Source organism: Schistosoma haematobium, chromosome 1 (assembly GCF_000699445.3).
Source record: "Schistosoma haematobium chromosome 1, whole genome shotgun sequence".
Classification (NCBI taxonomy): Eukaryota; Metazoa; Platyhelminthes; class Trematoda; order Strigeidida; family Schistosomatidae; genus Schistosoma; species Schistosoma haematobium.
Window position 1 is genome coordinate 34,507,984 of NC_067196.1, and position 24,730 is coordinate 34,532,713.

The following is a 24,730-nucleotide window of genomic DNA, read 5'->3' on the forward strand; positions in this document are numbered from 1 at the left end:
ATGTCAATGATACTGGTGCGAAACCTTGTTAGTTTCGGGATCGAGGCGACGATGTTGTTTTCAATTTGCAGAAGATTCGCGAAACTGCGTAAACTGACGATTCACAAGAATGATTAGTGCCATCGGATTCGCCAGTACAGATCACCAATTAAAACATTATCGGTGTATTTCCAGGTGTGACAAGTGTAAGTAATCTTACTTCAAAAAATTATCTCAACCGGTTTCGTTTGGTAGATATTGGACACTTGAGGTTTACCAAAATTTAAAAGGTGCGTAACAGTTAAGAGTGATTGAGTAGTGATTTTTATTGCCTATGTTACAAAGTATCCGGAGTTATTTGTGTGTTTGGTCTGCTTTTCGTTTCAATTACACATTTAATTTGCCTGTAATCTGTCAAAGGTTTTGTTTTTTTCACTCAGATGGACCCTTCTGTCATTGAAAACTTTTGCAGTATTACTGGGACGTCTGAAATGGAAGCCAAACATTTTTTAGAAGCTTTCGATTGGAATTGCGATGTAGGAATAGCGGAGTTTGAGCTGACCATTTGTTTTAGGAGGCAGTCAAAGCGTATTTCGATTCTGATGATGGTGTTCATTCAAGCGATGTTTCTCATTTCAACCAAGGTAGTGAACCACTGAGTAAAAGCAACAAGGAACCATCAGTTTCCACGTATAATAAACCACCTCACAGCAAGCCTAAAATAGCAACTCTGAGTACACTGGAAAATGATAAGTAAGATTATATGTTGTCTTATTCATTTTGTTCAATTTAAACGAACATGTTTGTTTGAACATATCAGATAAATAATAGTCTCATCGTAATTTCCACTCCACTTTCGAGCTCCAAGTATCTGGTCATTTTTTTACAGTTGTTTTGAGTGCTTATTAGTGCTGCCTCAGCTTTAGCGCTAAGTGCGACATCAACGCCAGCAAAACTAGACGAACATATCACAGTGCCCAGATAAACGCACGTGAAACTAGCTTTTTCAAGCAACAGATGGAGAGCGAATTTGTAGTACTTTACTAGATTCTTGAGTGCGGTTCTCAGACAGACAATAGACATCGACGTTAAGACTTTCTAAAGACAATCAACCCTATCTGCAGTTCGAACTGCATTAGTGTGGGAACGTTGAAGGAACCCATTTTTAATGGTGTACGTGGTTTCCAAAAGGCTGGTTCATAGTTCATTCAATCAGTGACTTAAGATCGTCTCGATAAAATGGGATTTCCAACATAGGCGAGCTGCTGCATGAGCTGAAAAATAAATGAATTCATGAAGTGGAAATAGGAAGGAACAGACAAGTGATGCAATATAAAAGAAGGACGAACGTAACCGAATAGTTATGAGTATAATTTATGAGAATGAGGATTGACGCAAGCGTAATTTATTCTAGTTGAAGTTATTATTCTATTTGTGTGAGGGTTGGGATATTACCCAGTGCTCATCTGTACTTTTCTGCGGATCTCAAGTGAAATGTCAAAATATTACAGTCTAAGCTAACTGCGAGTCTACTGCTCCTTGTGTATTTGTTGTAGTTGACGTCGTTGACGTCGATCGTTCATATTCAGTTAAGCTAGGGTTTACTAACGTTGAAGTTTTTAGCAACATTTAACTGCTTGCTCCTAAAAGTTAGAAATAACTGGTTAAACTAACTGAAGGTATTAGGCTGTATTTTAATATTGGAGAGTCGTCAAACCAGTCAACCATTTGATGAGAGCTAGAAATCAGCTGGTTTATGGCGTAGTTATGAATGTATCGATCATATTTCTTTCCACGTGATTCTGAAGTACAAGCACACTCGCTAGTTCGTTTTCTTGTATGAGGATGGTAAGTGACCTTGTCAACACAGTGTGTGACAAAAGAAACTAGTCAATTTATATTGTTAGTAAAGTATGTGCTGATGCAGCTGCACAGATGCTATCAAAATATGTGGTTTGCTTAACATTGTAAAAATCTTCAAGAGTTTGGCAAAGGTTTCATATCACTGAAACGGTAGATAATTCATAATTCTACATCTTCATAAAATAGTAAATGAAGTAGCTGAGTCCTTTGACCTTGTAATTTATCCGGGAATTTCTTTTTAACCGTAATTATTCATAAGTCAACCAAATATCACCATGGATAAAATGGGTCAGCCTAACTACGTAGGACTTGCATCATTCATGACATCTGACTACGTCTATTAATATTAGGTTGTTGGATAAAATGAATTATTTACTACGACCCAAATAGCCTATGATGCTGAGTGATATACGAGTAGGTAGGTGGAGGACTTTAGGCAGTTGGCTCCTAGTTTACTGTTGATCCGAGCAGCTTAGAAGAATGGTCTGTTGGCTGAGTAAAACTATCGATTTTGGCATCCGGGCAATATCTCAGCCCTCACAAAAATCGAATGATTTATGTGGAGCATATATATTTAGTGCCTTCTTGTACCACTGTTTGTGTTTAAATAAATAATAAATGAAAATAAATCGAAAAACACAGGCTTTGTATGACATGGGTCTTAATCGGTTTGAATAGCGTAAGGGGATTCTCTCTTTGTTTTAGATCCTACTACATATGTTTATTTGTACTGCTTAGCTTTGCCTTGTTATTTTTACTAACCTTGTTTGTTAAGTTCTTTTTCTTGTCCTGTGTTTTGAAGCACAAATCTGTGCCTTTTTTCTTTATTCTTGACAGTCAGCTGTGCAAACGTATTTGGAGGTACTTATTAATTTTCGCTCATGAAAATTGTTTCGCTTCTGCTGTCACTTGAAAATGCTCCCTTGTTGTCCTGTGGTATTAAAGTTTGGTAGTCAAATGCTGTAAAGAGGTTAAATAAGTACCACATTCGTCGACTTTATTAATTGTATCATTAAATCGAAATGATGGGCCAATTACAGTTCCGCTTTGTTATTTTTTTATAAAGTGCTACTTGGTGGGATGAATGTGTCGGCCTTTACATAAAACTAGATAGGTCTTCTTGTATACCGACCAAATAAGTTTGTAAAATGGTCATTAATTCGTTTCAGTTAACCCTTTTTTATCAAGGACATTTAACTTATGTCATCAAAAAACAAGCTTTCTTCTGGGGTCCACAAGTTTATTTTTACTGATTATCATGAATGTAGCAATCCTGAGTGTTAGTCATATGACACGTGTTTGCTTACAACTTTGTCCCATAATCGAACTCCTTTCCACTAGTTTGCGGACACATTTAGTATTAACCTTTTACAGCACAGATTGTCGTTGGTTTCGTGTTAATCGTTTCCATTTGTCAAAACAAAATAATTGCGTAATGATAACGCTATTCCATTTTTCTTTGTTTAGTGATGATGAATCAGATAAGGGACAGGCATTTTATGTTGGCGGTTCGGAGACTGGAGGTGGTGGCCAACAAGTCCTTGGTCCTCCAAGACGTGATGGTAATAAGAGAACTCATGACCCTTCCCAAACTCCCGACGTTTTCATCCGTAATCTTTTTCAAGCTGCTAGAGGTAAAGGAGCAGAAGTGTTGGATACACACCAATACAATGAATACAAAAGTAAATCAAAAAAGCAATCGCCTTTTAGTGGAATTGGCTACAAGTAAGAAAATTTTCGGACAAAAATTATGCGCAATATCATAGTCAATTAATTTTCTTCTGATGTTAGATTTTCTTAATTTTCTCACTTATTATGGCTCATTGTCATTTCATGCAGTGTCTATACTTGCACCACAGTATTGATATTTTTAACGATGAGTCTGAATTGTGATGTGCACGCGTCCCGCGTTGTATTACTAGTTGCTATCAAAACTTAGAATCAACAAATGAATTCAGGCAACATTGAGTCACCTGTTTTAGTAGGTACATAAGCCGTTAAAGAATGCTCGATTCAGTATGCCAAATTATCAACGGTAAACTCCAAATCCTTACAACAAACTAGTATATGTTTATTCTATGCTTTACAAATCAGCATGAATAAAGTAAATTGTGAATCACTGGTCTAAAAGCATGACAAAGGTATTCGATCAGGGGCCCAAAATGCTTCCCATTTACCACAGTGTGGACAACTATGTCGCTTCATCTCCAGTTATAAGGATGGTAAGACAATTGACCAATGTTATTAGCTCCTACACTGGGATGATCATAAGCTTAAATTCGTTTACTTGATTACAAAGGGAACTGCATAAGTTACCGGCTGTATTTTCCTTATTTAAAAACGTTGTTTATTAAGATTACACATGGTACATGAGATCAATTTAAAAGTTATCTGGTTTTCAACTAAGTATCAATAACAATCAATAATCCTACCCGAAGATTCATAATGTTTTTTAGTCATCATTCCAGTTTTGACGAGAGAGCACAAGTTATGGAGAATACGTCTAGCAATGTTGAGATCAAATAAGTGTCACACAGAATCGGTCCCTGAATTCCCTGCTAAGTTTGAGAGTGGGGAAAATCCGCTATTCCTTCTCGACATCCTCTCATATGCCGCTGCCTGGGAAGTCCTACTCACTATCTTCTTGTCCCCGGAGTGCTATTTTACGAAATAAAGAGGACAATAAGCGAATATCCGAGGCTTAAACCGCATTGGTGGGTACGAAAGTTCCACCTGACGAATTTAGGAATCCCTAATTTCAAACTAATGGTGCACATGAGATCTCGTTTCCCGATGAAACAAAAGGCGTTTGAACCTGTTTTGATCATTGACTACCATGGAAACGTGTTTCCTAACGTTATTCTACTGCCTTGTGGATTAGCTCTCTAGGTCAAGGGCTCAGTGTGTGGTCCCCCGAGGAGACCCCATGTTCCAAATTGGGCACTCGGGTAATATCCCAACCCTCACACAAATAGAATAATAACTTCAACTAGAATAAATTACGCTTGCGTCAATCCTCATTCTCATAAATTATACTCATAACTATTCGGTTACGTTCGTCCTTCTTTTATATTGCATCACTTGTCTGTTCCTTCCTATTTCCACTTCATGAATTCATTTATTTTTCAGCTCATGCAGCAGCTCGCCTATGTTGGAAATCCCATTTTATCGAGACGATCTTAAGTCACTGATTGAATGAACTATGAACCAGCCTTTTGGAAACCACGTACACCATTAAAAATGGGTTCCTTCAACGTTCCCACACTAATGCAGTTCGAACTGCAGATAGGGTTGATTGTCTTTAGAAAGTCTTAACGTCGATGTCTATTGTCTGTCTGAGAACCGCACTCAAGAATCTAGTAAAGTACTACAAATTCGCTCTCCATCTGTTGCTTGAAAAAGCTAGTTTCACGTGCGTTTATCTGGGCACTGTGATATGTTCGTCTAGTTTTGCTGGCGTTGATGTCGCACTTAGCGCTAGAGCTGAGGCAACACAAATCCATTAGATCCCTATTCACAGTTGGTTATACGCTATTGGATTGGAAAACTCAATCAAAGTGAATAGAGATTGTTGTGAGAAACTATGTCTTTTCGTTATCTTCGCCTACGCTTTGACAGATTGTAGTCAAATGCTGTCAAGGATAAGTTTTACCACCGGTTAAGGGCGTTCAGCAGATATTATAGTACTAGTCGGAGACTTGAAGTGGATGTCGATCATCTAGGCGCAGAGGAGAGTCGTTTGGTTGACTTGAGTGATTGCCGCTCCTTTTGGAGTACTTGTCTGAATTCTGATCATGCTCTTGTTTGCGCCAATCTTATCTTATGTTTCAATAACCAACAAATTCATTGTACTAAACGGATCGGTGTAAGCAAAATGACTGTATATTCTTTTGCCACTAAATACCAAACGAACCTAAGTTATGGGCTAGCTATCGACCCACCGGAATTTACGGATGAGTACTGACTACATTTGCATTACGCCATGAAGATGGAGAGTAAAGTCGCTCGCGGATACGCGAAACGTCCCGCTTATAAGCATTGTGTTTCTACGGGCTCCTTACAACTCAGTGAGGCACGTCGGTTTACTCCGGGTAACTGTGAACCCAACGATAGCCGTGGATTGTTACGCGATTGACCTACACAAAGCTTGCGTAAGGACCAAAAAGCCTGGAGGTTGGAACGTGCTAACGAGTTTGAAACAGCGACTGGATCTGGTTACTGCTGGAAGCTCCTTCGACTCATCCGAGTCACTGGCTGCAAGGAGTCTTGTGTGAGTGAAACAATCTGTGAAGCTGACGGGATGCCAACCAATGACACCGACCGACATCTTGAACGATGGACAAAGTTGTTCGAGGCACAGTTCAGTGGGTCTGCTACTCTGGTGACATCGATCGAAATGTCCTGTCTTCTATGGTCGGTGACGACTGATCCACCTAAAGAGGTGGAAGTGCACAAGCAACCCCACAAGTTACCAGGCCCATATAACCATCCTGGAGCCCTTTTTAAGGATGATGACGACCTAATTAGGTGACTGGCTGAGTTGTTTTCAAATTTCTGGTAATTTGAGAGTGTTTGAACGTCTTAAAATTAGTCGATAGTTGTTCTTATGCTTAAAAAGGGTTCACGTTGTTTCTGCAGTAACTATCGGGGGATAACTCTTTTTCCGGGTTTGTCTAAACTATTGACTTCCGTCATAGTTTGTAGATTGTTCAAAACCGAGAAAAAATCGACTCACGAGGAGCAGGCGGATTTTCTTCTTTGTCGAGGATTTATTGGTCATATCTTCACCCTCCACCAAACGTTAGACCACCATCATACTTGTCACAGGCTAGCAATCATAGCATTTCTTGACTTTAGGGCGGCCTTCGATTTGTTGGTCAGGACTTTTCTCTAGGATTGTCAATTGAAGAAGGGTATGTCTGAGATGTTTATTAACATCTTGAAAACCCTATACACTAACACCTCAGGGAGTGTGTGGGCATATACCCACCTCTCTCTATTGTTTTATTTAGGCAGTAAGATTAAGAAGGGTTGTCCAATCTCATCATTCCTCTTCAACTTTGCCATCGATGATATTTTGGAAATAGGTCTGGTCGAAGTAGGTTGTGCTGCAGAATGATTTTCGTACCTGGAGTATACGGACGACGTTGTCTTACTGTGCAATGATACCCAAGCCATGCAATCCACACCTAGTCATTTTGTAATCCGTAGGTATGTCAGGCGTTTTGTACCTCCCAAGTGCAAAGTACTTTTAAAGGACTTGCAGGACGCTGAACCAGCACTCACTCTTGGTAGTGAGCAGATAGAAGTAGTCGAGTTCATATACCTGGGTAGCTGTATAAGTGCCGGTGGAGGCGTAAGTGATAAGATCAGTTCACCTATAGTGAAGGCCAGAGCGGCTCATACCAATCTGGTCCATCTTTGGCGCTTTCATAATGATAGTCTGGTTTTGAAAGGTCGAATCTGCGACGCGTCGGTGAAAGCTTTTTTACTCTATGCCTGTGAAACCTGGCCTCTTCGGGTTGAGGATATCGGATGACTTTCTGTGTCTGATCATCGTCGTCTCCGAAGGATTGCTTACATTCAGCGGCAACATCATGTTAGTAATGCAGAGGTTCAGCATCATATGTTCGGGCACACTGACGGTAGTTCGATTGGTGTCACCTTGAAACACCGACTTCGGTGACTTGGATATGCCCTACGAATTCCACATCGTGGATTATTTGCCGATGTTGGGATTGGTTGGGAGAAGCAAGGAGGTGGTTAGTGCGCGACATGGTGTCCTGGTATGAAAGAAACATATACGGTGCTATGATCTGTCATTCCTCCACATCTCCGGTTTTGAGACTCTTGGTGATACAGTGTATTGAGACGTTGTCAGATACGGCTCAGAATATAAGCTGGTAGCGACTCTACCGCTACTCTCTTTTATTTCATGTAGGTGAGATAATTTTTTTCAACTGAAATGGTTCCTCCTGGTTTTTTTGTCTTTGACTAAACTGCTTCTCTGATTATCACTTATTATTATTTTCATTATTATTGTTGTTAATATTATTCTTACCATTAGTTTTCTATTTATCTACTCACATCTCCTTTATCTTTTCTTAATGCCATTTTTATTGTGTGCATATATATATTTCAGTATCATTTGTAACAATGTTCCTGTGTTTAAATAAATCAATAAAACACGAAGACTGTAATTCAGATTAGGGATAGTGAGATTTTCGCATATGTGGTTCGAAATAAATATAGCTTCTACTTAAAAGCAATCTTAATTTATTATTACGCACACTGTTAAAGCGATTAAAAGCCAGTCTTCCGCCTACATTGGAATTATTATCAATCTTGCTGATCTAATTAGCAGGAAAACAATATTTAACCGCCATCTACTGATCTCGGAAATCCTTAGCTGAAGCAATTTATTGTGACCATATTGAAGGCTTATGTTTGTTAATCCTTTTGAGTGACTTTAGGACCATGAGCTATGTGGTTTTCGAATTTGAGATATCTATTCATTACATACCTGACGACAGATTCTGTCGTATTTGTTAATATGGCTTTAGTACTATACCGAAGTTCTTGTTGCTTCTCACATCTCGAGGTAAGAACAATTTAATAGTTGTTATCAGTAAGATGTTATCAGCCCATGAGGTTACTGCCTTCCGTTTTATGTTATATTGAGAGATTTTAGCTTTCTGGTGTAGAACCTAGTGATATTCGTAATCTGTCGTTGGACATCGAGTGATTGGGTTTATATTTATTAACGCCGAGACGATTGTATTTGTTATCCGTTTTATAAAGTTTACCCGCAGTATTACTTTTTAAACTTCATTCTTCGATCCCATTAGTCCCTTTTGAACTACATCTCTTATGTTTAGTGTCCCACTGCTGTAAATACTATCATTTCCACTTATTGACCTTTCGTTTTATTACTTTTCTCTCTGTGCGGTGATATGAGGTGTGGAGAATCAGACTTGTACACGTTTTTCTAGGTCCTACTTTTTGTATGCATGACCGATTATTTTGTTCATATTTGTGCTTTCCAACTCTCAGTCATGGAATTCGTACATGGTAAATAGTCCTTTTGGTTATATTTGCCGCGACTGTTCGCTTGTATTCAGTTTGCGATGTCCATGTTTATTAAATGTCGTTTAAGCTGTTGTTGTTTAAGCGCTTTTTGAAAGATAAGAATGAAATAATCACGTACAAATGTGTTCATTTATCTCTTGTTCAGGCTTGGTGATGATCTTAGTGCTCCCCTCCAGGTCGAGGCAAATACTGCGAGCGGTTCCAGTACAAACGATGTCTCTGAAAAAAACGTTGTTGTAAAAATGTGGCGTGACGGTTTTAGTTTAGACAGTGGGCCGTTACGTTCATATACTGATCCAGATGCTTCTGAATTTTTGAATGCAATACAGAATGGTCAAATCCCTGAAGTTAGTGTCTTTTGTTAGGATTACTCGTCTTTTCCTTTTATCATGTTTATTATTTGACGTTGGATGAAATTTCATACTTTTGTATTAACATCGGGATTGTAGAAATCTGAAAGTAGAATATCTTTCTTTGTCATTATCTAGCAACATAGTAATGTGAGAAGAATTTAAGTAGTTATATTTCCTTAATATGTTGACTACAAATGTTGATAATGAAATTTCTTGAGAAATGCTCTCAGTATTCAGCTGAAACGAATAGACCCCTTTGAAAACAGAGCATATTTGTAGGTTACTAGCATTTGACCATAGGTGTCTTCAAAGGAATTCTCGTGTATTTTGGGACCATCAAGTTAGCGATTCTGATGTTAGATTCAGAGTGCTAGATAAGTATAACAAATCAGTTGATGAAGTAATAAATCTTGATCAACTAAGATGGTTGTGACTTATATGATGTACTACCATTCACCGACTACCTCAACACACATTGATGGCTGATGTAAGAATAGGTTGGGAGAAACGTAGGATCGGATAAACCAAAACATGTGATCATTCCATGACTACGCTAGCTCTTGGTTTGAGTCATGTGGGTAGGTGCAGATTACCTGGTCGAGGGGTCTGTGCAGTCATCGTAACCGGTGATTAGAGACTTTGGGCGATATGGCTCAAAATCACTCGCAATGGCGCAGGCGTATTCAATCTTTGCCTTATCTGAAGTCCTACGTTTGTAAATTCTTCATAAAATTATATTTTCTCGAATTATATCTTGTATTAATAATCTCTTCTACTACCATTAATACTGTTTCTACCCTTACTACTTTGAGATTTGCCCTAACAATTTCATCCTACTGTGCTAATAGTGTATGGTAACTTGGACCGGTATACACATGTCCCAGGTTTTACTTTGCGTTTGACTTACCGACCCAATAGTTTTCGAAAAAAAAGCTTGCATTAGTTTCGTGCACACGTCCTCCTTTGTCAAATACGTGTTCTTAAACGCGACGACGTTTTAGTATACATCGAAATATAACAAAACTCTATACATATAAGGATATAAAACAGCGTAAGGCAACGATAGTTATGTCATTCAACTCTTCTCCCAAACTCTAACTTTAATAGTTCATAATCTTGGCGTCATTTATGTTGGAAATAATTCTTATCTAGAAAATTACAAATATATACATATATTCCTTGATTGCGTCGATATTTTTAGTGTCTGTTGAGTGACTCCAATATGCACGGATGATAATGATACCAATGAAATGTATATCCCGCGTAACTTCGTGTATATTCCGTCAATATATCCCGTTTATAACAAATAAGATGTAAAAAGTCAAGAACAAAGGTATTTGAAGAACGTGTATTTCAAACGTCCTGATATTGAGCTGTGGACAAGCAACAAAAGATGCAGCGATTGTGTGTAGCATTGGAGTTTGGTAATATACCCACTCAGAATATTAAGGTGACTCTGTTTTTATAAGTCATGCAAGAAATACAGGGAGCGGATTGATAAATAGGTGCTACCATATACACGCATGAAATACGATCAAGGTTACACCTGAGTAACTGTTAGGGGCAAATATTTGGCTGACAGAATAAATGGGAATATTAGAATAATCTACCTATACAATGTTTATAATAAATCAAGTAGGCGTGTTACAATACTAATTGTAACAACTTAGCCGAACTGTTCGGTCTAAAGTTGGGATAAACCAATTATGGTTTTCAGGGTACAATTTAATTATTGTTGATTTGATGGTTGTTCAGTAGTTTGTCACCATGGCTTTGATCTGATTCGAGATGGTAGTTGTATAACATTTACTAAATGTGTGATCACCTTACATGTAGACTCTTTAATTAGGTACATAAGTGTAACTGAATGTTGTTCTCTAGTTGATTATGGAAAACTTTATTGCCTGTAGGAACTTTTAAAATCTGCTGGTGGAAGTATGGTTAATGTTATGCTCGAAGATCATCACCATGAAGGGTGGCAGGCTCCTTCTGGTCCTAAGATCATACCTTTTTCTGGCGTAGGACAAATGCTTGGTTCTCCGCTTCCTCACTTAGTCTCAAGCGTTCCAACTAAAGTCAATATCAGTGAAAACCATGAACCTGGTGTTACAGTAGACGATACCAAACCGGTAACACAAATTCAGATCCGATTACCTGATGGATCGAGGTAAACCATTTATTGTATGCTATATAAAAGTACTAATAAGTTGTGTCAGTAACATTTAGTATCTCATTAATAACGTCTAGTAGAATAATTTTGATTGGATCTTTGAAAGTTATATGTAAAATCTACTCTTTGCTCTATTTCATTTATTATTTGGTTTTTTTGGTCTTAAATTAATTTCAACGCTTTCATGAAAGATACTTGTACCCCGAACTGGAATGTATGAAACCAGATTTCATACGAATAGTTATTAGCAAACACTTGAGTATCTGACAGTGCTTCATGTGGAAAATGGTATTGATTTTTGTAAATAAACTTAGTTTTATGAAATTGATTGAATACTAAGCTTGTATTCCAATTAGCTTATATAAGCCGAATCCATCGTTTATTACTTATCTTGTCGTATTTAAATAACAAATAACTTTTTTAGATATAATACTTATGTGTGAAACATGAAAGAATAAATGACCACTTGGTTAATCTATACTTCAAAATCATACGAATTACCTTTCTTTGAACTAATGTTTTTTACTACAGGTATTAGTATACTGTGGCACACTTCTACCATTGAGATGTTTATTGTATGATCAGACCGAGGCACAACAGCAGTCTATAAAGCTACAAAATATCAGTTCAAATAGTAATTTGTAGACCAATTCAGGTTGATTCATGAATGCCCTGGTACGGCCGTGTTTGGGAAGAGTCAGCTCTCCCTCTCGAAATGCTCTCACATGGCCACGCGTATACATTCACCGTCAGGGAAGTCCTACTCACTGCCTTCTCATGGCGGGAGTGTTGTTTACGAAATTGAGAGGGTGGAAAGCGAATTTTCTGCGCTTTAACCGTGTTGATGGATACGGAGAGTTCACCTAGGGGAGTTGGAAAATCCTGATTCCTAACCATTGGTGCACGTGGACTCCAGTATCGTGTGGGAACAAATGGCGTATGAACCAATTGTTGGTCACCGGCTACCATGGGATTGCATCCCATCCACCGCCTTGTGCACTAGACTTTTAGGTCAAAGGCTCGGAGAATGGTCCCTTAAAAAAACCACCTGCTTCGGTTTGGGCATCCGGACAGTATTCCAGCCTTCACACAAATTGAATGATTTATGTGTCTCATAAACATTTGGTGCCTCCTTGTGTCAATGTTTATGTGTTTAAATAAAATAAAATAAAAACGTAATCGTTCACCTAAACATGCATGGCTCTCTAAGAATATCTGCAGAACAGTTCATTTTTTATTTCATCATTAGTTTTCTTTGCATAGATACTTATGTCTTACTGTCAGTTCCTTCTAGCTTGGTAACCACGAGCCAAATGATGTACTTAATCATGTTAATTGGTAAACATAGTACTGAACTATCTGAAGGTCAACAAAAAAGCAATCAAATTAATCGATGGAAGTTCGCATCTAATGACTTAGCTCATCTGCATAAAAAAGATCGGTGTTATATAACCATATAACTTTGATAGTTCACTGAGTTAAAAATATGTAATTTTTAAGATAACTCAAATGAATATTATCATTTTCCTCGGCTGAGAACACTGAAAGATGTCGCTCAAATAAGAACAAGGTGTCGGTAGATTTTATCTGTTTATGTAGAATACAAAACAGCATATAGCGGGGTCGTCAGTCATTATGCTATGACGTGTTCCTAATATTGTCTCAATCGGATCGGTTTGGATGACCTACAAGACGTTTATCAACAAATGATAATTCAGAAGATTTTTACTCAAAATCAAATGTCATAAACTAACTATTTTAGTCCTTGTTTCGTTTTATCCTGGCTTTGTCTAACTATGCTCACAGAACATCTAGAGATGGCATCATCATGAAGGAGTAGACACGATTAGCTAGCTCTAGCTGATACAATTGCAACTTAGATACAAAATGTTCTTGAAACTTGATCTTTTACTGTTTCAGATTTGTGATCCGTCTAAACAATTTTCACACAATTGGTGATATCAGAAGAGCAATCATCAGGTAGTTTTGCTTTTTTTGCATTTTGTGTTATATGACTTATAAGTAGCTTAAAAATTTATAAAACATTTATGGTTGGAGAACAGTTTTTTGTCAATTTCATTATGTTCTATGAACTTTTTTTTACCATAGAACAAATTGCTTACTTTAGTTTAACAATCTATGAAGATCATTTGCAAGTGGTGTTTCCGGAGTTACATTTACCTCAATTGTGATATAAGAAAATCTGAAATATTTGTTGATTTTAGGTAAAAAAAAGTTTTTTACCAAATGGTAATAGCTTTTGTCTTCAGTATTCTTTGTATTCTGTTTCATTTCCTCACCACTTTATGGTTCTACAAGTGCCCTGTCAATTCACAAATTTCATCCTTGACACAAATAAACCGAAAATGCAACGTTCAGACTGATTTTCCGCCTTCTTGTTACCGAATTTTCGATTGAGTTGTGGCCATGAAATAAATTTCACGCCTAATATCTGCTTTTGTACTCAGACGTAATTTTCTTTTACAAGGATCTTTTTCCATGAGTATATTTTAACTCGTATGTTAATAAAATTAGCCAGCTAACAAAGTATTTTTAACATGTGATTAGCACTATTTAATCAAACAGTGCAATATTTATTATTACGTTTCTAAGTTAAGCTAGTTATTCCCTCCCATCATAGTAGGAGAATTCTATTGGTCGTCTAGAAAAAAGAAGAGCCTATTTGTCACTGGAGAAAGCAAAGTAAACGAACTGGTTACAGTTCATATTGCGGTTTTTATGCATATTTGAGGATTTTTATATTATCACTGAATTAATTACTTCATCATATTATGCATAGTGGGAAGCATAGATGACTAGTAATCTTTTTATTTAATTTGTTTCATTGTTTTGAGTACATGAATTTAGCGAATTATGCTTTCGTTAAAATAATTTCGACTTATAAGGCTTGACATATACAAATGTACATGATCAGATATGAACTGATGATGTTGAATGGGAATTATGATAAACTCTTTGTAATTAAAAGATTATTTGTTTCAGTATATGTAGTTCATTGTAGAATTTCATGACAATCACTTATTGTTTTATTATGGTTTGATCTAATATACATTTTCTGTAACATTAAACGATTAGATTAACTAGACATACTTTTTAATACGTGTTATTTTAAGACTGAATGCTTTATTTTCATATCATATAGCACGGATTTACATAATTAATACAAAGTATCGTTGTAATGATCTTTTATCATCTTTTAAATACAAACGTTTAATGCTATTTATATGAACTAATTATACCACAGATATTTAGCATGAAGTTTTTTTTCGAATACTATATTACTAGTATCTAAACCGTGAATTACACTACTAATTAGATATATATATATATATATAATCAGGTGTATAATTATTCATATGTTTACCATCGAATATGATCATATTTATTCTTGGCTTTCTGTTTCTGTCTACAAATACCGTTTATAATATATTCTACCTGATGATATTTTCATACTTCCACTATTCCCTCCCTTGTTCTTTTTCTTTTCCTTTGACACAATGTTTAAAATAAGTTCAAATATCTTATTTTCAATTATAATATTTATTATTTATTTATTAATAACTATTATCATTTGAATAATTGTAATTGAACATTTCACCTGTTGTGTTTCCTTCTCTATTTACATAATATTTTGATATTTCTAAATAGTTCATTCATTTGAAGTTATCTATTATGATTATTATTATTATCACTAGGGTATTCTCTTTTTTGTTGAAGTCATTTAGCCTTTTTATTTTTGCTTACTATAACTTCTTCATTATTCTGATCATAAGTGTATTATTATTTTAATTCAAAACTGATCAAGACGTCATTATTATTGTTATTTTAAAAAAAATATTACTAATACCTATTAAAACGGGTATATTGTTGTTCTGTCTGACACACGTATAAAAAATATAAAATTACAAAACAAACATTGACTATTCTCTCAATACATTTGTATTGTTCTAGTTGTTATTCTTATTATTGTTTTTAAAATTAAAATCTCTTTGTCTGATTATCCATTTCTTTTATTATGGATATAATATATTTTGATATATTGAAAGTTTATCTTTTAATATTGATAATACTTAGTTTTTTCTTCTTTTTTGATACAATATTTACATTATTGAATTTATCAGTTAGATTTTAACTAATGGACTGATATACGGATATTCGTCAAGATTAGAACGAATAGTTTGACAGAAATTGGGCACCGAGTAAAGTGAAGTCATTATATGTGAAAATTATATTTGAAATAATCTCAGCGATTGAAAAAACTGAGATTATTTCAAATACAATTTTCACATATAATGGACCAATAGTTTGAATTATCAACCAGAATTTCATAAATTTCAGCAACTAAATAGTGATATAATGAATATCACACAAACAATACGTTTCAACGTATAAGTAAATTACCAATTAATATAACTCAAAGTTGAACTTAATCTACATAAATAACTGACAAATTCTACATAGTTTCTATGTAATGAAAATTAACATTTAATCATCAAATCATGATCATGTATAAAAAGACAACTAGTTTTAATTACCATAAAGATACTTTTATCAATAATATATGTATATCATCAATAATTCTAATTTCACTTTGTTTTGTAACTCACACAATTGTTATTCACAAAATGTGTAATGAAATAACAGTCAAGTAAATATTTAACTTTTCTCTCAAATTTATTTTTTTAGAAAAATGTAATATGTTGTAATTTTATTTAAAAAGAAAGAAAAGATTTTAATCAGTAAGAAAATTAGCAATCAACGAGTTTGTTACTGTTTAATGAATACTAACAACAGTAACGTCTGTAATCTGTTACACTTTGTTTTATTATCCTGATGTAGTAGTTAGATTGCAATTGTCTGTTGTTGTTTTTTTTCTTTCTTTTTTGCATCGCAATCATGTCATTTACTTTCATTATTGATAAGTAAAATTGAACGTGTATTATGAGATCAACTTTTTACATTTATAAACGTGCACTCCAGCTGTGTTATCTATCTTAAAAATTTTCGAGATGAAATATAGAAAAATTTAATTAAATTTTTTTCTTGTCTAGTAAATTCTGAAGTGTAGAAAAGGAAATTCAAAGTTGGCATATTAGTTACCATTCATTTATTAAGTTAGACTGTATTTTTACAAAGATTTTACACAGTACGATCTTTCCTGTATTCGGCTTAATGATTAGTAAGTCCATCTAATACCATTATATTCAATATAAGTCTGAATTCATTCATTCTCACAACTTGGTATTCTGATAATGAGTTTAAAAATTTCTGCCTAGTGTTTCTTGTTTTTTTTTAAAGCTCCAACCGTAAATTCTTATTGATTGTTTGTTACACTGTATATGATTTATATTTTGTAATTCATTGTTTTTATACTTCGTTATTGAATTTTCGTTGTGCAGTTTCATTTTAACCGTAGGTTTTTCTGTTATACGAGAATATAGATTTGATTTTATTTATGTCCACTGTCAAATTTCATATTTCTTCCTTTTCATACGTAAAAAATACTGGGTTTTAAGTCATTGGGTGGTAAGCTCTAATCTATTCTACCTAATTTGGTTTGGACAAACAACTAACGGCATAAGCCGTCACATATAAAAAATTATGATAATTTTAGCTTTGCATTGGTTTCTTGTAGATGTTTTATTACTCTTCCTAAAGCAACATTTTCGGAAGATGTTTTCTGAAATTGTAAAAGTATCTTACTATTATTAGGTCATACTCAGTTATCTTCTATAATTAGCTGCATTACTGTCAAAAATGTTTTTTACGCCTGCTATATTTTGTACAATGGATAGGTCTTTTTAGCAACAAATAAAATGTTTACAATATGTATGTAAAATATTCGTTGATTGTATCAATACAATATATGTACAACTGTAAGAATGTATGTGATTATTTTCTATTCCCAATTACTTTTAAATTATACAGTTTTCTACCTATTTACTAGACTAATATAAAGAGTAACTGTCGGTTGTTAAACAAACATATACTTTGATAATGAACAACTTTGTTGTTGTTTATTTACTGTTTCTGATTTTGTCTACCTTTGTTAATAAAAGAACGTAAAGTTCATTACATTGCATAACTCAAAGATTATTTTTCATATTTATTATTTTTATTTATGTTCTCATTTAGGGATAGTCGTTCATAGCCTTATTAATACTAACTGATATAATTTTCACTATCTAATTGTACTAATATTTTCACTAGAAAATCATTTGTCATGTTTCCTAAATTTTAACTGTAGTAATAATTGTACAGAGATGAACAAATTCATGAAATAGGAGAATGTTGAGATTGTTCAAATCAATTACTGAGTGATGTGAATGCTTTTGAATGTGACTAATTGTTGTTAGTATATTGACTCCTTGAACAGATGACTTGATATTGTCTCCATTTACACTCTGATTACATTTTGAAGAATAATTTCCAAAAACACGGTTAAATTCTTTGTTAATCTTTTTTGTAACACGATCTCTTTTCTCAGTCTAAATTTCGTAACTTCCGCAATTTTATATATCAGTAAAATGTTTTTACTCTACATGAAGAAAATTCAACCTTGTTTTTTTTGTTTTGAAATTTCAATTATCGTTATCTATGGTCTATCAAAAGAATGACCTAATATTTCATTGATATAATATGGAATTCTGATGTGTAAGGTAGTGTGATTTCACAACCTCTACATAAAACTATGATTTATTTACTTTTAATACCTGTACTACAGAATTGATAAAAACTAAAACAGTTTTGTGTAATCTTGTTATATGATTGCATATTTTGCATTTCAAGATATCATTATAAGTTCTGTTTTTAGCTTTAACAGCATTCATTGAAATGTAATTATTGCTTGTATGTATATTGTGCAAACTAAATCAAATCAGTGCAAAAATGCAACAAACATTGTCGATTAAACCAGTATAATTTTGTATATGTTGTATCTTCAAGACTTCAGTCAAGTTGTTGTACTCTCTTAACATAATTCTAGACGTGTTTCATAATCTGATTCAATGAAGAAAATAATGCGTTCATAGTATACATTCCATGCAGTTTAGTCTAAGATAATATATTTTCTAACCGTTAATCATAGTTCACTGAAATGTATCATTAAGTTATTCAGATGTTTTAGAACATATATTTTAATTGTTACTGTTCGTTTAGGCATGCCTGCAATCTTAAGGAAACTGGTAATTCCTGTAGGATTTAAGCCTTCATTATTCAATTCTAAAGTCATAAACGTTATTATTAAGTTAATGAGTCCTAAATAACACACAACCTATGTTAAGTAGGATTTCCTGCGGACTCTCTCCATCTTCCTAACAAGAAAACCGTGCAGACAATGTCGAATCATTTAGACTAGTGGCCATATGGCAACTTAATCTGCATAATTCAATCAGCACTACGAAAACTTTGCAAATTTACTCGTTAATCAATCGTTGCAGTGATGTCTAGTTCATTGCACTAGTTTTTTGTGATATATATATATATATATATATATATATATATATATGGCGAGACTATAATTTATGGACGAGTCAATCAGATTTAGGATAACAGGTCTCGGATTTTGGCGTGGAATGCACTCATCCAATTGGCTAAATGGCGTTGTGGCCTTATAGCTGATGTCAGTTCGTGATGAAAACCCTAAATCTAGTTTCTAACACCTTAACCATCAACTGTAAATCATAATTCTAATTCTTCATACTGGTTTATAACCCTCATTTAACACAAGTAGGTGGACGTTCTCCAAGACAGTTTAGCGTCGCTCAAAGGTCGTCCATATATATATAATACCCAAGACTATTAACGCTTAGTAAAATTAATGAGTTTTTATAAAGTATTATTTCTTATTGTTAAATAAAATTTACTATGGTTCTAAGAATTATTAAAAATTACCGAGTTTTAAGTTGTGTATTTAGTTATTATTATGTCTGGGTCGAATAAAATTTTGGTGTTAGTTGTACAATGAAGGCACATGGTATTGGGTTTCAATATTTTCCAAACTGCCATACTCAATATTGAATAGGAATTTATGTTTCACTAGATAGATCTCTTATACCATTGTTGTTTATTGTAAAACAAAACCACAATATCTCAATAAAAGCATTCAGTTTGTTTTTAATTACTTCACTTAATCTTGATTGGAATGTAAATAGATATGAGAATGGTTAACAGTTATTTACTGATTCGACATATAAATTATAATTTCTTACTTTCCTTCCCTACATACAATAAAAACTTAACATTGTTTTAGAATTTTTATTGTTTACATCGTGGAAACAAAAACATTCATTTGTAACATTAGTGTTCAAAATAAATGTTGTTGAATTTTTTTAAAAATCCAATTAAAATTTATATAATTCATTAGAAAAGTGTACGGTCATCCAGTCAGTTTCAATTCAAGATTTTATTTGAAATCTATTAATACTACTTTGTTGTCAAACTATCCTTCAAACATACACTTCAGTAAATTTCAATGGTTAAGAGCATGAGTCAGTTGAAGCTAGACCACCATGGAAAACCTGGAAGCACTGGACGGCCGTTTCGTCCTATTGTGGGACTCCTCAGCAGTGCGCATCCACGACCTCGCCACCTGCGAGATTCGAACCCAGGACCTACCCATGACTCATGATCTTAACCATTGAAATTGCTACAATCTCCACAAAAAAACTTCAGTAAATGTGTCTTTCTTTAATCACTAAATTACTTCCATATCTACAATTATTTGGGTTTATTTTAATAGTTATGTCAAGACAATTTTCTGTGTATATGATGTAGTTTCACGAGATATGTACGTTTCACAATTGATTGATCACTGGGTGGTGATCAATGTCATGCTTGTCTAGTCCTTATTAGTGCAGACCGAATGCTATCGATCATGTTGCATACATAGTGCCCGCAGTGTCGAGTCACTTAGATTGGTGGCTACATTGCAACATGATCGATAGCATTCGATCCGTACTAATAAGGACTAGACAAGCATGACATTGATCACCACCCAGTGACCAATCAATTGTGATTACATCTCAGTCCTACAGGAGGTTAGTCACGGCTCGGATAGCTCAGTGGTAACGTCTCTGACTGTGAAGCTGGGTGACACGAGATCGAATCCGCCAGGGAGCACCAGTTCCCTCAAGATTACAGGTACACCTTGCTGACGAGTGCCAAGTAGCACGAAACCCGGGTCCAGGGTTTCCTGTTGACTACCTCCAACTACCATCTAAATCTCAATATGTACGTTTCCCTACACTCATTGACAGTCGTAGTAGTAACAGTAATTTTAAGTTTAATGATTTCTAAACAATATATTATATGTTATTTCCCTAAACTTTTGTAATTTTCATGTAATGACCCAACTTTTTCTGCTCAAATTACAAGAGTGTTGAAAATTGTTTCACTATATTTTATAAAACATTCAAATAGTATTTTTTTTATACGTAGGTTGATTTAATTAGTTGACTTTTTCCAATCGTGTTGTACATGTAATCAATATTGGAAGTTAATTTCATCAAGAAAAAGAGCTTTCTATATTGCCAATAGTCAACGAGTGATTTAATCTGTACATTAAAAAAGAGAAAATATCAAGCCACAATAAAAAAGTTATATTTAATAATAATCTGGTTTAGTGCACTTACTTTTTGTATCACTGTGTCAAATGCATCCTTTGATAAAACTGTTCAACTTACGTTTCTCTAATGATAACTAAATGTTAGCGAGACTGTTATCATCGGACACGGAAAAAAAGATAACTCATTTGGCATGTACACATTCGTGAGCTTAGCTTTTATCCACACTCAATGTGTAAGGCCCTCATCCTTTGAACAACCGCTCAATTATGGACTTGCATCAGTTAGAAAATTATTGTCAACCAAATAGCACCGAAAAATTGGCAAAAATCAAGTGACAAACGCTGGATGACATAAACAAAACATGCCCTATTCGTGACATAATTAAAACCTTAATGCTTACTATTTTTCAATAAAAATTTGGGGATTCTTTCCGAAGCTCTGTAAGTGTTATCGTTACTACGAAGTTCGAAGCTAGTAAATTTAATTTTTCACTGAGTTTTAGATTTTTACTACTGAGAATTTCAAACTGAAAGCAAAACACCTTTTCAATAATCCATTATTCTCGTTGATTGGTTGGTTGATTTAAACTAACATCGAACTGACCAGTGTCAGAGTAAAGACTCAAAACCCTATTAATTACGAGTGTTGGGTACAGATATATATCTATCTTTAATGATGTAAATATATTCGTGTGTTAAGTAAGTCATGAAGTAATCTTGTTTATCGTTTTTTCTTGCCAAATCAGTAAATTAAGTGTATTACGACTTTATGTCTCTCTCACTACTTTTTTTCAATTGACTTCTAATGGTAGTAAACTATCTATTATTACTCAGTATGTGTTTTTTCAGCAAAAAATATCTCGTTGGAAAGATTCATAAACGTGTTACAAAACGTTTTTTTTCCAATGGAACCTTAAATGTTAAAACTGCAAAATAATTCCAATAAGCTCCTTTTGATTGCAATTAGATGGTTTCATGAATAGATACATGAATTGTTCTCCGTATGTAAGGGTTTAATTCTATTTCTTAACCTCTTAAATTTACTGGTGATGAGTGAATAGACTTCCAATATGAATGAACATTTTGCTAAGAAAAGTATTTATGGATAAATTTCTAAGATGTCTGGTTATAACAGTCACTTCTAGGTTTGCATATTTTCATGTCTATTCAATTTATTTGTGCTGTCAACATCGGAGTAGTTTATTTCTAATGGCTGGTGGTTTTCATCACTGATAATCTTGAAAATTTATATAATTGATCGAACAAAATCCAATATATATATATATATATATATATATATATATATATATATATATATGACTAAGTTGAATACTTTTATATCTGAGATAACCTTTGCTTTATATTTGTTTGTTTCGATAATTGAAGCCAGTGTTTTTTCAAAGGCTCTCGCAACTGAATAAGATGCGTAGTGTTTGAATAATACTTCTTAGAAATCATATTCTTGTATTTTCAACAACTTAGCGACCTGCTTGAACATCTGGGTTACCTGTTCTTGCCATCTAGATATTTCAACAAGTTATCTGTTTTGTTTTAACGCATCATTATGCCTATTAGTCCCATAGCCTATTCAGGTGCGTTTCTGGAAAGTGTACAACCTTTCGTTGTACAAGTTGCAAAAGGCTCAATCAGAGATATCTTGGTTGCTGGGATTATGCAGCCAAAAAATGTACATTATTTTGACGTCGATTTAGTGAACTGCTAACATCTAACTGGCGACCACTCGTTATTGTCAGTATCGACTAAGAAGTAAGAAACGGAAATTTGTAGAAATACTTCATCCTGAGAATTCTATATTGTACCAAAAATATAATATTGAATAAAGCTAATAATAGTAATAGTATTAAGTAATCGTTTTTTTTAAGCGGAGCAGATTGTTGAGTAATTTTATTTTATTTTAAACTTTTTCAAGTTAATAAACTAAAGTTTTCTAGATGCTTTCTGTGGTAAATTTCTGTAAATCCAATAAGAATAGTTCACTATGTACCATTTTGTTAGTGATGTGTTTGGAATTTTTAATTTATGTTTATCCCCACTGAAACTGTCCATGGTAGGTTAGTATTTTGCTGCATCAGATTATTATGTGAATAAGACCTTTTTCCAAAGATTTATATTACAAGGTTTTAATTATTAGTCTTTAAACACATAGTCATTTTTCCATCTAAACTTTATTTTTAATCTAATTGGGTACGAGGTGTAATTTTCACTGTTGGTTACATTCTAGACAAATTTGTCACTACTGAATAGTTGTTATTTTCGGTAATGTAACACAAATTATCTATTCAGTATGATTTATTTGCCTTTCTTATGGTAATTTATTCCTTTTTTTAATATTTTAGGAACCTTATATAATTGTTTAGCGTATATATTTATAATCTTTGTTTTTGGGTTTACTCCCTTCAAAATTTTAGTGAAAGACCAGATTTGGCTTCCAGATTATTTGCATTGATGACATCCTATCCGACCCGTGAGTTAAATGAAGATACACAAGCATTAGAAGATGGTGATCTTCTGAATTCATCACTATTAGTTCGATTTATATGAATGATACTTTATTATTGGTTGAATTCACTGTTAATACCATTGTTATTACTACTATGACTACTATTAGTAGCACAATTATCGAATGTGAGTAGTTTTTGTTGTTTATGAAATGCAGAAAATGAACAAAATTTGAGAATATCTAATATATTCTGTAATTTTTCCAATGGTACTTGTGGTTAGTACTTTAATTGTTTTAAAATATTTCATGACTCAATACACACAATTTGTCTTTTTATCATCAAATTTCTTGGTGAGAATATTCAAGGTAAAACCGTTTATCTGTTGGTTTTGTTTCATCATTTTTACGCATGTAAATCTGTTCTTTAATCAACTCACTTTCACGACAAATGTACACCGTTGTTTGTTTGAAGATGAATTGATAACAAATAAAGAATACATTTATATATGCATTAATACAAAGTTTTCAATCATTTTTCTCTTCAAATGTTTTTGGATTCTTTAGTCTGGGAATGATCGTCATAATGATGATCTACATACGTAGTCTTAAGCCGTTTGGGTTTTGTTGAGTGTCTTCAAGCTGCTAGTTCTATAGGTTACGTGCGCGCTTATCTTTTCCCTTTAGTCGAAAAGAAATGGGTTCAAAGCTTGATGGTAAGACTTTGATTTTCTACCGGTAAACACTATTTTGATTTAGACAGGCTGCTGTTATCACCTTAATCTGAGTTCACAAACTCATACGTTTAAGCGAATTACACTATATGTATAGGGCGACCTGCTTGAATATCTGGGTTACCTGTTCCTATCATTTATATATCTCAATAAGTTATATGTTTTTGTTCGTTCGTTTTCATACATCATTATGTCAATTAATTGCATAACCTATTCAAGTGCGTTTCTGGAAAGTGTACAACCTTTCGTTGTACAAGTTACAAAAGTCCAAATCAGCGACATCGTGGTTGCTGACAATATGCATCGAAAGGAATATACGTTATTCAAATGTCGATTCCTGGACTGTTAACTTCTAGCTGGCGATCACTCAACATTTATCGTCAGGATAGATCAAGAAATAAGAAATGGGAAACTTGTTGAAATACTTCATGCTGAGAATTCTATATTGTACAAAAAAATATAGTATTGAATAAAGTTAATAATAATACTGATCCTGGA

At 34.0% G+C, this 24,730-nt stretch overlaps 1 protein-coding gene across 1 annotated transcript; it reads left to right on the forward strand.

Moving 5' to 3' along the window:
- The first annotated feature begins 256 nt into the window (after positions 1 to 256).
- NSFL1C (NSFL1 cofactor p47) lies at positions 257 to 24,023 on the forward strand. Its single transcript, XM_051216732.1, has 7 exons — positions 257 to 515; positions 554 to 732; positions 3,310 to 3,567; positions 9,077 to 9,278; positions 11,195 to 11,451; positions 13,375 to 13,434; positions 23,470 to 24,023. Exons 1-7 carry the CDS (start codon positions 420 to 422, stop codon positions 23,600 to 23,602), a joined length of 1,185 nt encoding a protein of 394 aa, XP_051073833.1. The 5' UTR covers positions 257 to 419; the 3' UTR covers positions 23,603 to 24,023.
- Positions 24,024 to 24,730: the final 707 nt, after the last annotated feature.

Excerpts from the sequence above, each read along its gene's own strand:
- NSFL1C (XM_051216732.1), top strand. The coding sequence starts at position 420 with ATGGACCCTTCTGTCATTGAAAACTTTTGCAGTATTACTGGGACGTCT. Across the intron at positions 516-553 it reads CTTTCGATTGGAATTGCGAT|GAGGCAGTCAAAGCGTATTT; the intron begins GTAGGAATAGCG and ends CATTTGTTTTAG. Across the intron at positions 11,452-13,374 it reads CGATTACCTGATGGATCGAG|ATTTGTGATCCGTCTAAACA; the intron begins GTAAACCATTTA and ends TTACTGTTTCAG.